This window comes from Haemaphysalis longicornis, unplaced genomic scaffold (genome assembly GCF_048455015.1).
Source record: "Haemaphysalis longicornis isolate Haplotype H1 unplaced genomic scaffold, Haemaphysalis longicornis Haplotype H1 scaffold_12, whole genome shotgun sequence".
NCBI lineage: Eukaryota > Metazoa > Arthropoda > Arachnida > Ixodida > Ixodidae > Haemaphysalis > Haemaphysalis longicornis.
In genome coordinates, this window is record NW_027526225.1 from 104,457,894 (window position 1) to 104,478,114 (window position 20,221).

The 20,221-nt window shown below is 50.6% G+C and overlaps 1 protein-coding gene across 3 annotated transcripts in view; it reads left to right on the forward strand.

Moving 5' to 3' along the window:
* Positions 1 to 20,221, forward strand: part of LOC144163171 (phospholipid-transporting ATPase ABCA1-like) — a 149,673-nt gene that overhangs the window by 101,712 nt on the left and 27,740 nt on the right. For all 3 annotated transcript variants that reach the window (XM_077693995.1, XM_077693993.1, XM_077693994.1), the window contains 7 exons: positions 814 to 941; positions 1,277 to 1,375; positions 5,024 to 5,278; positions 6,988 to 7,156; positions 11,209 to 11,378; positions 13,389 to 13,566; positions 18,861 to 18,976. In XM_077693995.1, coding sequence (XP_077550121.1) covers positions 814 to 941; positions 1,277 to 1,375; positions 5,024 to 5,278; positions 6,988 to 7,156; positions 11,209 to 11,378; positions 13,389 to 13,566; positions 18,861 to 18,976 — 1,115 coding nt within the window. The remainder of the gene's footprint in view (positions 1 to 813; positions 942 to 1,276; positions 1,376 to 5,023; positions 5,279 to 6,987; positions 7,157 to 11,208; positions 11,379 to 13,388; positions 13,567 to 18,860; positions 18,977 to 20,221) is intronic.

Here is a 20,221-nt window from a genome sequence, read left to right on the forward strand (position 1 = left end):
ATAAAGTTGCCTTTAAATCAGTGCAAGCTAGCACTGAAATGGCATTGGGACAGAAAGATCCAAGTATGATGCAAGTTTAAGCTCACCTCACACATCATCATTATCACCAGCCTACATATTTACGCCCACTGCAGGGCAGAGGCCTCTCCCATTTATCTCCAATTATCCCGGTCCTGTGCTAACTGCGACCAATTTATCTCCGCAAACTTCTTGGCCTCATCTGCCGCCCCCTGCCCACGTCCATTTCTTCTTCTTAATTTCTACTTATATGTCCTTAACGCGCGTTTGTTCCCTGACCCACTCCGCTCTCTTCTTGTCCCTTAATGTTGCACCTATCATCTTCCGTTCCTTTGCTCGCTGAGTTGTCCTCAATTTAAGTTGAGCTCTCTTAGTGAGCCTCCAAGTTTATGCCCCGTAGGCGAGTACAGGTAAGATGCAGCGGTCATACACTTTCTTCATACATACCTCACACATAATGTGAGTCATCTATCTTATGCAGTTCTGGCCATTTTCTCAGTGGTAGCTGCACACAGTACGAGCGCTTGCATGTTGCCCTCTCACAATTTAGGCATCCAAGACAGAGCTAAACTAGCACTTAGTGTATTCTTAACCTGATCGGGTGTACCATCAATCATGCTATCATTCTTGCAAACAAATGATTGAACAGTGTGGTCTAAATTAGCCAAATGACAAATTGCATTCTTTTTTTTGTTGTTGTTGTTGCTGTTGTTCTTGCATTCAGGCATAGTCAGTGCAGTCTAAGCCAAATAACCAACTGTGTTGTGTTGTTTTTTGTTTTTCCCCTCTCCCCAGATAATCCTTCCTGCCCTGTTTGTGCTGCTGGCCCTGGTGTTCACCCTGCTGATCCCACCACTCTCCGAGGAACCACCCCTGGAACTGACACCATGGGTGTATGGACCTCCAAACTACGTTTTTTACAGGTGGGCCAAGAGCCATTCACTCACCCATGAAACTGAAAAATAAAAAAAAAGGTCCTGTTGTGCCTTGAAGGGCAGAGTTTGTTTGCCAGGGTCTCTCGAGGGATTTGTTTTGCTTGGGCGGGCTTCTTGAGTTCGTCTCCAGTTAGCTGAATGCGACAGCACTCTCTGGAGGTTCTCGAGGTTTACTGAAACGTACCAAGCACGTGTATCTCTCTCTGGCCCTAGACAACTCGGTCGGCGTGGAGGTTTGCACGCAACCAGTGCGACCCCTTTGAGGTCTACCGAGTGGTGACAGGGTGAGCTCTTCAACCGTGGCTGCTTGTCTTCTCCCACAGCACTGAAAACACTTCCAGCGGCCTGGGCAGCAGGTACACGGACACCCTCCTGTCCCCACCAGGCCTTGGGCCCCGCTGTGTCACGGGCGAACCCCTCAGGTACGCTGGTCGGCTGTTATGGGGCCTGTTGTAACAAAAACCTAGTGTGTCGAGTAAAAAAAACAAAAAAAAGGGGGAAACCTGCCTCAGTTTGTTTTTTCGCAGTGTCTAGAATTCCATCCGACAACATTCAAACTTTTAAGACTGGGCTGACACAGGCCAGAGCGTCTGCCGTTGTAGTGTAGAGGTTCCGTCTTGGCTTCCTGTTATCAAGGGCGGTGGTGTTCGAGTCCGGCTCTTGCCTCCTTTATTTTTTTCCCGTCTTCACTTTTAATTTTATTTTCATGGCTCAGGTTAGTTTCCGGTATTTTAAACGATTTTTTTATGTTGGTTAGGTTATCTTAGGTTAGTTTGCGCTACGTTACGGTAATGGAGGGCGGAGTAGTGCCACATGCGGCATTTTTTTGTCGGAATGCCGGTGGACATTGCTATAGTGGAGTGCTTATTAGTACCGCCAGATGGCACTCTAGGCACAGTCTTGTTTTTTTTTTTTAATGAACCACTGGCATGTTGTATAAAACAGATAGGAAACGAGCGTCTTGGATTAGAGAGCAAACTTTGGTGGGAAATATCTTAGTTCAAATCAAGAGAAAGAAGCGGAGCTTGTGGGATATATGAGGGGTTCCTCGGGGGCCTTAGCCAGTCCTGGCGTAAGCCACCACGCTAGCTCCCGGCGTGTCAACCACGCGGGCTCCCATGGCTACGGCAGCCCAGCGAGGTTCGCCGATACGAGAACACAGTAGACAGTAGTGCCGAAGCACAGCCGTTTATTTGGGGAATCCCAAAGCATGCGAGCACAGGGCTCGACGGCGTTCACGAATCACGCCGTCCGGGTCGTGACCGCGAACGGGAGGCAGGCACTCACGGCGCGCGACAAACAAAGCTCCCACCTGAGACACAAGTATCCATCACCGCCGCGTTCCGCCGATCTCGCCCCGACCGGGTCTCCGACGAGACTTTCCTTCTCCCGTGCGCGCACGCTCGCGCCGCCCGCGCCCGCGCGCCTATCCCCGCACACATAGGTGGTGCCATCTCTCGGGGGACGCCGACGAACCAGCAAAGCGCCGGACCGGTTTCAGCGCACAAGCGTCTCTCCCGAAGCGCGCGCTGGCTCGGGATCGCAGGTCGCGGTTCTCCACGATTCCCACACTCCTCCCCCCTAAAACTGGACGCCACTTGAGCTCGAGTGACGTCACGTTGCACCACACTCGTCACGACGTCTCAAGTCAGCAAAACAGTTACCGAACGCCACTCCCATGCCAGTCCACACCAAGGTTCGCCACACCATGCCGTCGTCGCGATGCTCGCCTCACAAACCCGCAAACACATTGCAATGGTCCCGAGTCTCTCGCGGTTGGGCAGCACAGCAGGTTGGCAGGCCCGGGGGTAGCCTGCAGCCGCAGCCGATGAACGCCGGGGTCGCGCCATGATGCGACCCCCACTCCCAGCTCGAGGCGGCAACAGGAACGGCCGCGCCCACTGCGGCTGCCCGAAGGCTCGCGCCGCTCGCGTAGGCGCCAGATCCCGCCGCCTCTTGGGTTCCGTGGCCGCTTCGGCCGCAGGTCCTCCCGAACGGTTGGCTGCCGCCCGGCAGGCCGGAGCAGCAATTGGCGGTAGCTCCGCGGGCCGCGCTCGGCCCCGCCGGTGGTTCAGCAGGCCATCCTCGCTGTCCGTGGTAGTGGTGACTGGCGTGGCTCCCGGTGGTACCCGTTTGCAGGTCTCGCTCTCAGCGTCCAGTTTAAACGATTCCCAAACTTGACGTGGGGAGCAGCGGGACTCCGCAATCTCCTGTGACTGGCCGGAAACCTTATCGACGATCTCGCCAAATAGGGTAACAAAGATGCCCGAGAGGACTCCCCCTTGCACGTTCGCTTGCTCGCGGAATCACGAGTCCGGCAACTGTGCTCCAGCAGCCACCCCCGCCTGGAGGCAGCTCGCCCGACTATTACGGGGGGTCAGCATCGAAACACCCGTCCGAGTAATTTCGGCTTGGTGCGTTGGTCGGCAAAGCAGCGTCAGCATCAAGCAGGTGGGGCTCCTGCAACTCACTCGCAGCAATACAAGCTGCCGTAGAGCCAGCGCCAACCGCAATACCAGCGGCTTACGGGCGCAAATCACCGGTATAGGTCGCCTGAGAGTCCGTCTCTTACTAAGACTGGCGATCTCTCGCGACCAACGAGCCCGCTGCCGAGCCGCACGAAGCTCTTACTGCCTAAACGCAATCTCGAGCGGAGACTTCACGGCATCGAGACGCACGCACTCCGGAAGCGCGGAGACAACGGTCCCATTGCTCCCGCTTCCCCCCGCAGCGAGAGGAGACTGATTCTTCAGCGATCCCCCTCGCTCTTTGTCAGGCATCAAATCGGCAAACACTCCGCCTCGGACTCGAGGCGCAGTAGCGGCGGCGGGCTCATCGTGCGGCTTGCGAACTCCCAAACACCGCACCCTCGCTCGGTAGTGTCCGCCGCGCCAGCGGGAAACTTCAACCGGCGCCGCCAGCACGACTGCGCGGGGACGGCGCTACGAGGAAAGCGACCCGCCGCCATGTTGGAACAAGGCCTACGCACCTCCCGTCTCGCAAGCGGGCCGCGACTGCGGTGCTCGGAGGTATCCTACTGACTCACCGCCTGGTGCGGGTAGGAAGGTTTACACATTTGCCGTCACGGCTGTATCGGGCATCATAACTGTCTGCCTGCAACCGACTGGCGCGAGGCGTTTCGTCCGAAGTCTTCTGGACAAAGGGTAGCGGGCTACGACTGCAGCAACGCATTTCTCGGGGAGCTAGCAACCTCGAATTCGTCTGAATACGAGCCCCACGTTCGGCCGCCATGTGGGATATTGTGGGGTTCCTCGGGGGCCTTAGCCAGTCCTGGCGTAAGCCACCACGCTAGCTCCCGGCGTGTCAACCACGCGGGCTCCCATGGCTACGGCAGCCCAGCGAGGTTCGCCGATACGAGAACACAGTAGACAGTAGTGCCGAAGCACAGCCGTTTATTTGGGGAATCCCAAAGCATGCGAGCACAGGGCTCGACGCCGTTCACGAATCACGCCGTCCGGGTCGTGACCGCGAACGGGAGGCAGGCACTCACGGCGCGCGACAAACAAAGCTCCCACCTGAGACACAAGTATCCATCACCGCCGCGTTCCGCCGATCTCACCCCGACCGGGTCTCCGACGAGACTTTCCTTCTCCCGTGCGCGCACGCTCGCGCCGCCCGCGCCCGCGCGCCTATCCCCGCACACATAGGTGGTGCCATCTCTCGGGGGACGCCGACGAACCAGCAAAGCGCCGGACCGGTTTCAGCGCACAAGCGTCTCTCCCAAAGCGCGCGCTGGCTCGGGATCGCAGGTCGCGGTTCTCCACGATTCCCACAAGCTTGGCTGGGCATGTGATCTGGAGGACTGACAGCCAGTGGACCACCAGGGACCACCAGGGACCAGATGGACCAGCGAGGGACGGAACTAGAAATAAAAGAAGATGGGTAACTCTACGGTGAGATGAGATACAAAAATCTGGTGTCAATGCACATATGCGTACAGCACAGTATAGTAGCTGTTGGAAGTCAGTGGGGGAAATAAATAAACTGATGATGATGATGACGTTTAGAGAATTTGCGCATCGACAGGCGGGGTTCTATTGTTCCAACAGGGGCCTCAAGTGTGCGGCGAGTGGGCCCAACGGCACCAGCGTGCCCGTGGCCGGGGCCCCGTACGGCTTCGAGTCCTCCTCCCAGGCAGGCGGCAGCTGCAGCTGTGCAAGCGGGTCGCAGCAGTGCACTCGGGATGCGGGCGGCCCCACGCCGCCGGCCGTCCGCAGTGTCACCACTGATATACTGCTCAACGTCACTGGCCGCAACCTCTCCGACTGGCTCCTCAAGACCTGGAACCCCTACCACAACCGAAGGTGCGTGGACCGACAACCTTCACCCTTCCGCTTTCGTTTCAAACTGCACCTTCGTCGAAGACCAACTTCCTCGTGCTGTTTTAAAGGGGGACTTGGCTCTTAAAGCAATTTCTTTGAATTTTCAAGTAAACTCAACTCTGTGAAACTTGTCAGTCTTGCTGCTTTTTTCCCCCCTGATTTCAAATATACCATTATTTTTTGGGTGAGTCAATTAGTTGCCAAGATAATTAGAGATAATTAGTCATTTTTGGAGGAACAATAGACAAACAGTGCTAGTAACATAACTGTAATCTTTATTTTCCAATACCATGAACCCTGGTGAGTGCAATAATAGTATCGGTTTTTTGGCGCACTGCTTGGGACTAATTTTATGGCTCATTAAACTTTGGTGTTTGAAATTGGCATTCAAAATGGTTCGTTGCCACTGGTGGTGCCACCAAAGTTTAATGAGCTGTAAAATTAGTTCCAAGCAGTGCATCAGAAAAAAACTGATTCTCTTATTGCACTCACCAGGGTTCATAGTATTTGAAAATATAAAGATTACAGCTTCATGGCCAACACTTTTTTGTCCATTGCTCCTCCAAAAAAGACTAATTATCTCTAATTATATTGGTAGTTAATTGACTTACTCAAAAAATAATGGTATATTTGAAATCATTAGGAAAAAAGCAGCAACACTGACAAGTTTCACAGAGTTTACTTAAAAATAAAAGAAATTGTTTTAAGAGCAGTGTCCCCCTTAAAGCCGAAGGCTGCCCATTACTTCCCTGCTTTACATCGGTGTTGTTATGTTGATATTTTTACAGTTTTTTTTACTGTTTGAAGTGGCTGGCTCCTGTATATTGTTTTTTATCGAAAGTTGTTCCTCTTTATTGTATAACAAGTTGACAACACTGCTGTGTTTTTAGCATACAATGCGTGTCTATAAAATAACCCGTTCAACATTGTTCTTTGCGAAAAATGTAGGCTGTACCACTCCCCCCTTCAGGCCCCCTTGGGCCGTGAAGGCGGAACCATGACTTGCCAGCATAGATGTGGTTATAGAACTGCACACTTTGCACAGCCCCCTGCAACCCCATTGAGCTTGGACGAGGCTTTTCTCATAGAGCGTGATGAATGTCTAATGCCAAGCAAACGTTTATCCGCATGTACGTCACAACGCATCATTATCATCATCGTCGTCGCTCACTCCTGGGAGTGGGTTTGCCCAGAATTTCTTTTCCTTGGCTGTCAAGTTTTCCTTGCAGACTGTGCTGTCACTGTGAGCTGCTTCCCAAGAGGCCAAAATGTGCGGCAACATTTTAGGGCAGTGGTGTGTTTCTGTAAAGAGAGAGAGAAAACAAATCAGCGTAGTTTCCCAAGCAGCAAGAATGGCAGAGCGATGCAACCTATCAATGCACAGCCGTATTTAGTATTTACTGAACCAGGTGGCTTCATTCTGCTTAACGAAAGCTTGTTAAGCCGCTTGTGGATGTCAAGGTACGGTCAAATGTTACGACCTATAGCACTCCTCCTTGTTTCTCATTGACAGTTTTCAGGCTTCTTCAAAAAGGTAAACCAGCTAAGCTTAGATTTTCTCCACTTCTCACAGGCAGAAATCAATCAGAAGTGTGCGTGAGCTCATTGTAATCAGCACCAGTGTTGCCTCCATCCTAGGGTTTACCAGTGCATAGGGCTGCTGCGCTATCCCATGCGCCGGTCGCTTCCAGGTTTGGTGGCGTCCAATTTGGTGTGCGGAACCACCTGCCGTCTCTGAACGTCTCTGCTCTCGAGGATGCCGTCTCCAGGATAAGCGTTCCTGGCGCCATGAACCTGTCGGCAGTGGTCCGCACCCTTCGTCGGGGCATGGACAGCCCTCGAGTGCAGGACAACGTCAAGGTCCGTTGTTGGCAACTTCTCGTTGTCTAGATTCCCTCCCTTCTTACATCCCTCCCTGCCCCTCTTTCCCCCCTCTCTCCCTACTTCTCTCTCTTTCCCTCTCCTTCACCTCTCTCTTCCGCCATTCTCTCTCTCTTTTGCCTTCTACACAAAGCCCTTGCAAATAACAGGCCTGACTGAACTCTTCAGTAGCAATAGAAGAGGCAGGGAACCCTTTCAACTGCACTTTATACAGTCGGACCTCATTATAGCGAACACTGATATAGCGAGTTATCGGCGATAGCAAACTAAATACAAACATTGGTTGGTCGCGCTTTATTCCAATGACACTTATTCTTTTGTAATGAAACTGGAACCCTGAGGGCCGCATGCGGTATCGGATATAACGAAGGAATATTTGACCAGGAGGCTGAGAAACTACATGGAAAAGACCCTGTCGTCCGAAACTGCAGAAGTATGGAGGCCCTTTTCATCAGGAATCAGGAACACTGTGGAAAACTTCATCTTGCTCAGTGCTGTGAGTAGCCACCAGACAAAGACCACATCCTTCTTCAAATAAATAATGACGCAGGCCTGTTTTGTCATGCGAGCTCTGTTCTGTTGTGATTTCACGTACTCATGTTCCTGTTCACTGAGCTCGAAATGCAACAAGGAGAAAGGTGAGGGTTACCTTGTTTATAGTGGGTTCGAAGCCTAAAAAATGCATTTTTGTATCGTGTATTTTTGCATGAGCCAGATTGTCGATTTGTTTCAGCCGATTTTTACCTCTACTGTTACAATGAATGTCGGATACAACGAACTGATTTGCTGTCCCGACACTACTTCGTTTTAACGAGGTTCGACTGTATTCTTTGTTGGAAAAATAATTGCCTCATTCCCTTCGACTAGTCTCTGAGCTGGCTGATCATGGAAAGATTGGGGTGAAAGTGACGAAAAACAGGCTGTTTTACATGGTAAAAGAGGTTCTATAGAGCCGCAATTAAAACACAGAGGCTTCCCGAAATGCTGACGGCAGAGTACCACTTAGCGCCCATCCAGACCTGTCGAAATCTGTTGCAGTTATATGTTCTGTTTGCGCGCATACACACCACTCTGCGATACAACAGTGTAGCCAAAGAGAGACTGAAAAGCTGCCACGCTCTGGAGTTGTCACAATTTCTTTTGGTAAAAAAAGCAGCAGCGTTGAAAATGCCTGGTGTTTGAAATAGGTCCCCAGAGTAGAGAATGCTCGGTGAATGGGAGGATTAGTATTCATAGCAGCATTCACCGGTCTCTTCAGGTTCCATTTGCTGTACATACGCTCTGTGTAAGCCTGTGGAGAGGGCAGCTAAAGCAGTTCTTGAGAAACGAACCGTAACGTGTGCTCTTTACATTGCCACAGTGTTTGCAAAGCTGATCATTGATGCATCGACCAGTTTGCCCTATACTGTGCATTCAACAGGCCCATGCCACAGCCCTAAACTAAACAGTTAATGTTAATTTTTTAATCATACCCTCCTATTTGTTTAGTTGATTACAACATGCTGCACTGACACATCAGATACCATTTTTAAGTGCAGAGCACTTTAGGGGCACGCCTTGCTGTCGCAGCTCGCTCACTGGACCCAAGTAGAGCCACACGGTGTTCCGTCGTAGTGGCTGTCGTCGCGGCGTTCCACAGAGGCTTCGAAAGCCAAGCGGTTTATATAGTCATAAGCGTTTGAAACTCGTTAACCGCTGTAGCTTGTCATGCATCTCCCCGTTGTCTAGCTCGAAGAAAACTTGTAGGCACATCTGAGGCACAATATCCGTAATTAACTGGCAGCACCCTCGTTCATTTAGTTAGGAACGCTCGTTAGGTTGGTTTTTACGATAATAAGTAGGGGTGTGCGAATACTCAAATATTCGAATACGAATCGAATTGTACCTCTGTGAATAATTCGATTCGCGAATAGAATATCTACCGTATTTACTTGCGTAATCCTCGCACTCGCGTAATCCTCGCACCCCTAATGTGAGCCACCAAAACTTGGATTTTTTGGTTCCTCGCATAATCCTCGCACCCCCAACTTTGCAGCGGCGAAAGTTGCCTGCTCGCGAAACCCGCATGGTGCACGCGCTCTCCAACGCGCGCCCTCCCCCGCAGCCTCTCCGTTCGGCGGAGAGCGCTGTGTATCCAAGGCCATCCAGGCGCCCTAACAACCTGCATGGCTACTCCCTAACAGGCGCCCTAACACGCTACTCACACTGTCCTTTAGCCGGTTTCGCGTGTGCACAACTAGACAGCGTTTGCACAGCCCGCTGTCGTGTCGTCGTGTCGCCGTCGCGGTCCTGTCGTTGAGCAGCAGCAGTCAGTGAGCCACTCGCGTCAGTGGTGGATATCTCGCTGCCATTTTGAGAACTTTTTGATCTCTTTGTTTTGTGCTTGGTGCCGCTTCGCCATGGGGAAGAACGCCAGCTACACTGCCGCTTTCAAATTGAAAGCGATAGAGTACGCGATCGAACACGGCAACCGCGCCGCAGGCAGGCACTTCGGCGTCACCGACTTCAACGTGCGTTACTGGAGTAAAGCACGCACATGACGACGACGAGATAGGGCACGCGCCAGAAAGCAAAGGCGGCAATTTCATGATCGCTGATCGACGGGAGACTGTTTACGTTGTAGATAATAAAATAAAAGAAATAGCTGCTGTTGGCAACACGGGACTGGCAGAAGGCAAATTGGCAACACTGTGCACCGGATTTTTTTTCCCCGCATAATTCTCGCACCCCTATCTTCGCATTGACTTTTCCGAAAAAAAAGTGCGAGGATTATGCGAGTAAATACGGTACTATTCGGTTTCTTGAATAGCCGAGTGGAGTTTCCGAACGTTCCCTGGCTTTGCGAAAGCGAGAGATGTCGGCACATGCTAACGCATTGCTGCTACAATGTCTACTTGGCAAGATTCATCCTAATCGCGCTTTCGACGAGTGCGCCTTGCAGTGGCCGTAAATTTTATCCCGCTGCACGGAGTAATCTGCGAAGATCTTTTTTTCGAGCCGTCGCCGTCCACTCTGGCCACCATTTTGAATCGTGCGACCGGATATTTACATGTTAGGGCAGCTTCCGATAAAGACCGCCGCCATTTTGACAGCGCTTTCATTAATTTAAAATGATGGCAAAGTGGTTCTGGCTGTTTTTAATGCAGTTAGTGTATGGTTACTGTGTGTTTACTTGTTTTTTTAGACCACAGTGGATAGATAGCGCAGGCTCGTCCACGGCGACTGTAGCGCGAGCTTTCTTTCCGCTACATATTATTCACGCTTCACGCTGCTTATGTGCTTCCGAAGAAGTGCCTCATCGTGGTCCATGATTGCTTTCGCGTCCTATTGTTCATGCCTACAAAGTGCTCACTTCTTAGTTACGAGGCTCTGAATAGTCGTGGCCTATGATTGCAGTGCAGCAACTCCAATGCAAGTCGTTCTCCAAATGCGTGTCGTGCCCGCTCCGGATTCCTAGAGTACCGCCAATGCAAGTTGAAAAGTGCGTTCTCCGGATTGAAAAAGAATGTCATGTCTGCCGAACATGCGATGTAGCTTCTGCTTTTGCACAAAAACCTATAAAAAATCGAAGCCTGTAAATGAAAATTGATATTCGATATTCGATTCGATATTCGGCTTTTTTTCCGAATTCGATTCGATATTCGATTCGAAAGTTAATATTCAGCATTCGCACACCCCTAATAACAAGTGAAAGAAAGGGGCAGTGCAACGCCGGCACGTGTGGGAGGAAAAGCAAGCACAAAAAGAACATAACTCCCGTTGGCGCAGTTTCAGGCAGGGGGCGTGCAACCACTGCCAAGGCGGAAAATTCGAAATGCGTTGGGTGGTAGCAGTGAGCTGCTAACGTCGCCACAGCCCATTATGGGGAATCACTGCTCTGCACTTACGACAGCTTTCTTCACATTGAGGGGAACGGCTTCAATTTTTTTTCTCATGCCTAATTTTTGCAGGCCACAGCAGCGGTTAACGGTGCTCACGTATGGGAAATGCGGTAGTAGGTGACGACGTGTCTGTCGGTGGTGTGTATGCAGGTGTGGTTCAACAACAAGGGCTGGGTCTCCTCTGTGGCCTACATGAACGCCATCAACAACGTGCTGCTGCGCGCACACCTTCCCCCCGAGGCTGACCCCAGCCTCTACGGCATCTCCGTCGTGAACCATCCCATGAACTTCACCCAGGCACAGCTGCAGGACGAGCTGCTGTGAGTGCCTATTCCCAACCCAACAGAGTTTACAAGTAGTGCAGCACTGATCACTGGGGTTGCCAGGTCTGGCGATTTGTTGCCAAACTGGCAATTTTTCGAGACTCGTGGTGACGAAAATTGCAGTCTGGCGGCTTGGCTACTCTCTGGCTCCTTTGAGCAGTGCCGATTTTCTGTATTTCCGGGCCCTTCCGATGCCCCACTTTCCACGAAGAGGCCTTATATGATCTTTTATATGACCTTTCAGCCGTTGAGACAAACTGAACGAACAGAAACGAACAAACTTTAAGGTAGATCGCGGTTATCTGGCGAAGTCTAGACTAGGCCCAGCAAGTCAGTCAATCAAAAGCACTACCGTACAGCGCTACTTGCGGGCTTAAATCGAAATTTGCCTTGCTGTTGTGCACCTGATGTCTTATGGATAGCGTGAAACCCTTCAAGCAGCACCATCGGCTTAAAGTATAATGCTTTAGTAGTTTACGGGAGCTTGAGATGTCATGCAGAGGGGTGGGAAGTGCATGCCAAGAGGCGGCGAAAGTGGTCAAATATTGTGTGCAACAAACACCCATTTCAGGTCATCTAATTCTTTGAATGGTTTACGTAAACCTGTAAATTTTAAATTTTTTGTAGACAGTGGTCAACCATTGCTGTTTTCCCGCACCACAGCAAGTGAATAAAATTTCTAGTACGGTTTTCCACTTCTCAGAATTTCTGAATTTTTTCTGCAAAGGTAGCCAAAAACTATGCATTCCTCTGTCTAGCGACGACGATGGTTGCACGCGAAGCTTTCTCGTGATGGATTCTTTGGTTGTTGTCCGAGGTAGGACTGAGAGTTTCGACCATGTCGAAATGGAGCGACCGGATGGACGCTGGCTTCATAACGCAAAGGACCCAGGTTCGATTCTAGCCACGGGAAGCGTTTTTTTCTTTCACTTCACCCACGATCATTCATCATCGTCGTCAGAGAAAGTTGGCTTTCCTGCGGGGCATTTTTACGTTACAGACGCCATCAGTGAGAACACTAAAGCTTCGCTCTAAAACTACTTACCAGCATTGCCTTGCTGAAAATGGCAACTTTTCTGGCTCCTTTTCAAACATTCACTTTGAGGTGGCGACCTTTTTTTTTTTTTTTTGGCTTCTTTCAGCAATTTTCCGACGGCTTTTCCTTCTGAGTACCTGGCAATTCTGCTGGTTGCTCATTGTCCTCACTGGTGGCTTTCCTCCGCAGTCTCACCTTTCGCCTCGTTGCTTCCAACCTGCTTCAGAGCAGAGTCACTGTCGAGTTACTGTCAGTGCACCATTGCTGTCGGATTGATTGATTGATTGATTGATTATGGGGTTTAACGAGCTGAAGCTACACCTGGGCTGTAAGGCACGCCGTAGTGGAAGGCTCCGGATTAATTTTGACCTCCTTAGGGGATCTTTAACGTGATTGATTGATTGATTAATTGATTGTAGGGTTTAACGCGCCGACGCAACACAGGCGATGAGGCGCGCCGTAGTGGAGGGCTCCTGATTAATTTTGTCCACCTGGGGATCTTTAACGTGCGCCGAAATCTCGTACACACGGGCGTTTTTGCTTTCCGCCTCCATCAGAAAAGCGGCCGCGCCAGCTGGGAATCAAACCCGCAACCTCGTGCTCAGCAGCGCAACACCTTAGCCACTGAGCCACCGTGGCGGGTGATCTTTAACATGCCCATCGTAGTCAGGTGCAAGAAATGTAAGGACACAGTGAAAAAAATAGTTCCTTATCTCTCAGACTGGTAAGGCGTGTTGAAAGGCTCGCGCTAAGAAATGCAACGTTTCAACTTGCAGGCAGGGGTGCAAATGTGGGAGAGAAATGTCGGCTCTGTCACCTAATTTCTAAGCAAAGCGAGAGAGCGCCTTTCCTCATGGAAGCGTGCAGGGAACACTCGGAAAGCTCTGATGTTTTGCCCCTGGTTTAGCAGTCACGTCATCCTGTAGCCGATCTGCTCCCGAGCCTCATGCCTCTTTTTGGGCTCCGTGCAGGAAGCGTGGCGGCCTGAGCCTCCTGCACGCCACGTGTGTCATCTTCGCCATGTCCTTTGTGCCGGCCAGCTTCGTCATGTTCCTCATCGAGGACCGCACCTCAGGCTCGCAGCACCTGCAGTTTGTGAGCGGACTCAAGCCCTTCCTTTACTGGATCGGGAACTACACCTGGGACCTGGTACGGTCGCCGCTTCCTCCTCCCGCCTCTAGCAGAAGCTCCCCGTCAGGGGAACCTTTGTGGGCAGTGAGAGCTACTGTAGCACCGACATAAACTGAACTGCTGCTTCACAATTCCCTGTTGTCATAATTGAAGCAGTGAAAGCCTAGATGTTGACTTCAGCTAGTCCACATTCCAATTGACTCAATTCTGTTTAGCAAACTTAGTGGCTTCATGGGCTGCATGTCAGTTAGCAGATGTTATTTTTGCGTACTGCGGCCCAAGGTGATACTGTAAGGCTAGGTGTTTTTGGAAAGGGGTGTAAACATGTATCCAAACGAAGCATTTTGAAAGCAAGGAAGTTGTAAGCAACAGTGTTCTTTGCTGCTGTCTCGCTAATACTGGGTGTTGGGACTTCCTCGTCTTCACCCCTTCCAGCAGACGACGCTGATCATCATCATTTTCATCATGCTCTTCACGAGCTGCCGCATGCTCTCGTGGCTGCTAGTTCCATTAAAAAACCTCATCGGATCGCGACGTGTCGCTCCCCTTCCTGAGAATCGCGCCGCAGCTGGCGGACCCAGAGGTCCAACACATGGTGCCGAAAACCCGGGACTTCTAGATGACGCCAAGCCCATCGACGCACGGAGCCGCGAAAGCCCAGAAAAAGACGCGGTGCCTGCGATCTTGGCGAGTTCCCAGCTGCGTGCGACCGAATGGAACGACAGCTTCGACGACGCCGCAGCCTACGGGCGCAACTGGATGGCCTTCTAGCGGAAGCGGAAGACCACATAAGTGGAAACAGAGAGGCGACGGCAGGAGCGGTGAGTGTACTGCTCGAACGAATCAATGCATTTTATGGCCAGATAGAGAAGTTGGACGAGGCAATCTTTGAAGAGACACCGGATGACCTAGTTGACAGCGAGACAACAGACGCGGGACAATACCGCGACAGGGTTGTCAGCGTTACCGCGAACCTTCGTCTCAAGCTGCAAGAATCCCGGTCTTTAACGCCACGTCCGATGACCGTCCACCCATCACCGACTGGCAAATGCAAGCTTCCCCAGCTAGAGCTCCTCAAATTTGACGGGAACCGCAGATCGTGGCAGCGATTCTGGACGCAGTTTTCGGCAGCCGTCCACAACAACGACGAGCTCAGCACGGCTGACAAGTTCAACTACTTAAGCAGCCTCGTGACTGGAGCAGCTGCATCGGCCATATCTGGACTGCAAGCGACCGAAGAGGGCTACAAGGACGCCATCGAAATATTGAAGAAGCGTTTCGGGGATGACCGCATCATTGTGCAAGATCATCTGCGAGGCCTCCTGGACCTGCAGCCGGTGTCGTCGTCATCCGACGTCCGACAACTGAGGCACCTTTACGATCGGGTCCAAGTTCATATCCGAAGCCTCAAGGCGCTTGGCACGAGCTCCACGACCTACTGCACCATGCTGCGTGAAATCCTTTTAAGGGTACTACCGACAGACATGGTCCTGCGGTTCTATGAGGGGCGCAAGACGCCATTTTCCCCAGATGGCGCTTCATCGAACCCACACGGCGACTCATCCGGTTTAACGGCCTCCCCCGACCAGGAGCTTCAAGTTCTTCTGGAATTCGTCGACCACCAGCTTATGTGTCGAGAGGCTGTTGCTGAACGCGCGGAAGAGAAACTTCATCGCACCCCAGAGAAAGAAGCACGAAAGCGAAACCACCCGTGTGATGTTCCCACGGCAGCTGCTCTACAAAGCTCAGTGAACCGGCCGCAGCAGTGCTTCTTTTGCAACTCTGGAGCACACTCTTCCGAAGCCTGTGATGCCGAAGAACGCAGCCTTTCGTGCAAAAAGGAGATGCTCGCCAAAGCTGGACAATGCTTCCGTTGTCTCAAGAAGGGTCACTTGGCGAAAGATTGCAGAAGCCAGCTAAAATGTGGCAAGTGCACAAGAAGGCACGCAAGATCCGTGTGCCCAGCAGACAGCACTAACAACGACATGGAGAACGTGACGTCTGCACCGGTCAACCTGGTCGCGGAACAAGCAGGCTCCGTCGTGCTGCTGCAGACACTCTCAGCCACAATAGCAGGCGCGAAAACGTCAGGACGCTACCGAGTTCTGTTCGATGGAGGAAGCCAGCGGAGCTTCATTACTGCCAGTGCTTCTGAAAAACTCGGTTGCAAACCGCTGGGCGAGGAAACGTTGACGGTAGGCGTGTTCGGCGGTCAAAACACACGGAAAACGATGAAGAAGGTGCGAGTTCTCCTTTTCGCTGCAGACAACAAACGTCCAATCAGCATCGAAGCCCTGGAAGTGGACACGATTTGCAGCGAAAACATCCCTGTACCAGAAGAAAGAGTTATAAGGGAGATGAATAATATGCACATCGATACGAAGGCTCTTTCGGTACGAGGAGTGGAGGATAAACAGATTGCGGTCCTTATCGGGTCAGATTATTATTGGGAGCTAGTGACCGATACCGTCAGACCTGTTCAGGGAAAGCTGAATGCGGTGAAGACTAAATTAGGATGGACTGTACAAGGCCCTTTGCCTGTTTTTTCCGACTTCGTCCAGTGTTCCAGTGCTGCTGTGCTTCGATCGTCCGTTGAAGACCAAGTGGTCTCGAAACTTGTGACTCCTTTAAGGGATCATGAGAGCATCGGAGTCAAGGCTGAAGACAAACGAGCGACGGGCAGCGACTTGGCGCTGGATAAGTCAGTGCTCAACAAGTGGACATCTCCACAACCAGACCATCCACTACCCTACTTAGGCTCGTGGAAAATGACTAGGACGCCTTTTGGAGCTACTTCTAGTCCTGTCCTCTTGACGGTTACCTTGAAGCACCACTTTCAACTCGCCGAAAATCACTACCCACTGGCACACCGACCACCGCAATACTTGATGGGTACGAACGATTCGCTCATAGGAGCAAACATTAATCAAGAAACGATAGAGAACAAGGAAACAGAGATCGTCCAAGAAGCTTCCACGAACTTTTGTGAATCGGCCAGTAATGACCCTGTTGTAGACGCCCCCCTAGAACAAGGAATGTCTCCGCCGGAAAAACCCCTCTGCTCGCATCCCGGAACCCTAAAAGTGCTGAGGCCTCGGTGCAACAAGCAGCTGGACACCTCTTCGTTCAAGAAACGGGACATCGGTCACGTCATCGTGGAGCACCAATGCACCATCGAGGCGTCAAAGCCTACTGTAAATCTGCGTGAACGAGTTTCTCCAACCTCATCCCAGTGGAGAAAACGTGCAGAAAAAAAGGTGAAAGCTCGAGACAGAAGGTTTTATACCGAGCCGAAAGTGAAACGTCGAGTACAAATTTACGGGTGGCAGACAATGAACACAGGAGAAGAAACTAAAATGCCGGGACGTTTAGTGAGGAAAAGAAAAGAATGCAAAAACTTCCCTCCACCGAAGGATGGAGACTTGCAAACAAAGTTCACCCTCCTGAGCAGGTTCCCATGCCTCAGAAACCGTTACGACTCCTACCTTCATGACTTCAAGGATCGAGTGGTTAGGCAATGGAAACACCGATGGCGAAGAAAACGTTGTTTGGACGTTACGGAACTGTTGCCAGCTGCTGCACATCCGACCAAACTTAGGGAACAAGACAACACAGTGCTATTCGTTGGAAGACAGCACCCGACATAGCTCTGTCGTTGAGCAAAAACTCATCGGTGGATGCAATGTGCATCGTTAGGGTGTACTCAACTTTTGCCCAGCGACACCACAGTGAAGAGATCCATACAGCTACTCCACCCTTTGGAAGCCACCTAGCGTCATCTGTCGGCGGCGGAGACTGTTGGGACTTCCTCGTCTTCACCCCTTCCAGCAGACGACGCTGATCATCATCATTTTCATCATGCTCTTCACGAGCTGCCGCATGCTCTCGTGGCTGCGTCGGCTCGCTCCACTTCTTCTTCTAGTTCCATTAAAAAACCTCATCGGATCGCGACGTGTCGCTCCCCTTCCTGAGAATCGCGCCGCAGCTGGCGGACCCAGAGGTCCAACACTGGGAATGATTTATGAATAGGTCATGGCTGTATATTAGAGAACTTGGTTTTTTTAAACAGTCGGACATTATAGGCATCCTAAACACATCCAAGAAGTGTTTTTGTTTGAAACAGCCATCTTTATTCAAGGTCGAAGGAATGGGGGAATGGCCCATAACTGTCCTTTTTTTCATACTAGTCTAGTCCACTTATAACAATGTTCAGGTGCCAAGGAAATTCCATTGTCACAACCGGTAATTGTTATGAGAGGGTTGCGGAAAAAAAGACAAAACAGAGCTCAAAGCATTTTTTTCGCATGCAAGCAAGGTCATGCTACTACTTATTTGCAGAAAAGAAGCCATAGTCGGTCAACTTTGCTTGCTACATGCGAAGCTGGCGCACATCTTTTTCAAGAGCATCTATAAGAGCTTCACCTAGCTGAGCGAAGGGCCCTGGGCGGAAATTAAGTCTCCCAGGGACTGTGTCATGCATTGGGCCTCCTGTGAAGTCACTACCTGAATAGGCTGCTCTACCGCGTCGTCCGAGTATCACTGTCAGCGCTATCCACAGCACATATCTGCACAAAGATCGCCGCTTCAGTGAGGCACTCGGATGTTTTCGAAACATCGGCCCTGACGTCCCTTCCGCGGAAAAACGGAGGCAGTTGCAGAGGCACCCAGTCACATTCAAAGCGATGCGCACGTGACACAACTGGTGAACGCAGATGAATGCACGAGCGAGCGGGCGCAAGGACAATGCCAAAGCTGCGACGCCGGGAGGGGGGTTCAGAAGGAAAACTCCTCTCCCCTCCCCTTGCTTCCTTGTAAGCAGTGCAATCGACCCATTTTCTGAGGAGTGGAAGAGATGTGAGGCGCATCACAGCTCGCGGCGACTCTGGCGGCAGATCAAAGTTTTACTGCAAACTGTAACCAGATTCAATCGTTATATCTGATATCATGGCACTGGAGCATTGTAATAAACGGTTTATTTTACCATAGAAACATTTTACCATATAAAAGGGGACAGGGACATAGTTGTTAATCGTTATATTTGATTTATTGTTATAAGCGGTATCGTTACAAGTGGACTCGACTGTATTAGCATGCACCACTGAAATTTTTGACAGGTTGAGTTTAGCTCGAATGCAGTTAGAAACAAGCAAGACAGGCATATCTAGCTCAAAAACCGGATAAGGGCCCTTGTAATAGCTATACAAGTCGTTCAAGGCTTTTCACTACAAGACTCTCGGTGCAAAACTTCTCAGTGATACACTTCGCCAGGTGTCCCAGTCACAATGCATGTTCACCTTGCTCTCTTTCAACAGTGCAACTATGTGGTTCCCGCTCTCCTGTGCGTCTTCATCTTCATGGCATTCAAGGAAGACGCGTACGTCTCCCACGACAACATTGGTGGGCTGGTCCTGCTGTTGATGCTGTATGGGTGAGCACTTACTGAGTTCCTTGCTTCTAGGCTAGTATACAGAGCGGGACTGTAAATGAGTAGCTTAAAAGATGTTTGGAGATTCTGGAAGAAAAGCATTGTGCATGGGCTCAGGCAAACGCTTTTTAATGACGTGGAATACATTAAAAGACTCCAGCAGCTATTCCCAGGCTTGTACTGTGTTTAGATGTGCAGCATTTTGCATTAATTGTTGCCTCGTAAATTTAAAAGCCTGGTCTATCACTTGGAGCTTACTGTGAGGCCACTGATAAGTTAGCTCACAGACTCCATAAATTACGTCTAGATCACCTTGTTTATTTCTGACCACGTACTTTGTGTGCATTCTCCAAGACTCCTTTAGGAAAAGTGGTGTTATTAGGGAGTCTCAGGGTTGAGTACTGTTAATAATACACCTTAGTGTTTGCTAGGAAACTGCTGCTGTAGCTTGTGTGCGTATTTTGCAGTGCCCTATTTTTAAAGCGAAGCTTTCTTTGCCTCATGGCAACCCTGCAGGAAAGCCAACTTTCTCTGATGATGATGGTGAGGATCGGGGATGAAGTGAAAGATGATTGAAGCATGAAGCTTGAAACATGAAGCCCTGGTCGAAAGCCAGTGTTTTCCAAGTCCAAAGTCGAAGTCCAAAATCCAGCTTGCACAATGGGTTTCCACAAAGGCACCTCAAGCGCATGTGCACAATCAACACGCTGTCCCTGGCTAATCCCCCGAGTGGTATCATCATCATCATCATCATCATCATATTCCAAACTCAGACGACAACGAAGGAATCCCTCACGAGATTGAACTTTGCTTTGACTCGGTTTGCAGCGGAAGAAAGCTTGGCATTACAGCCTGACCCACTTGTAACAATATTTATGTGCTACAAAAAAGTAATTGTTATAACCAGTAATTGTTATAACAGGGTTGGGCAGAAAAAGTTACTTTTGTAGGCGTTTAGGGGTTTTCACCCAGTCTTTACAAAACAAATGTAATTGCACAGCCGACCACCCGGGCTTAGCCATGCATGTGCCAACCGACTTCACAGGGCCCCCAGGAAAGACCACCGTTTTTCACATTAAAGGAAGTCTCTGCATGAAATCCTTGGCTGTTTCTTTCTTTTTTAATGGTTGGCAGATTCCATGTTACTAAAGTGGCTCTGTTTTCTGCTTTTTTTTTTTAACATTTGTAATCAACAGTAGCCCAGAGGATCCCCTTTACCCCGCTGTAGCTTTACAGTTGAACCCCTTT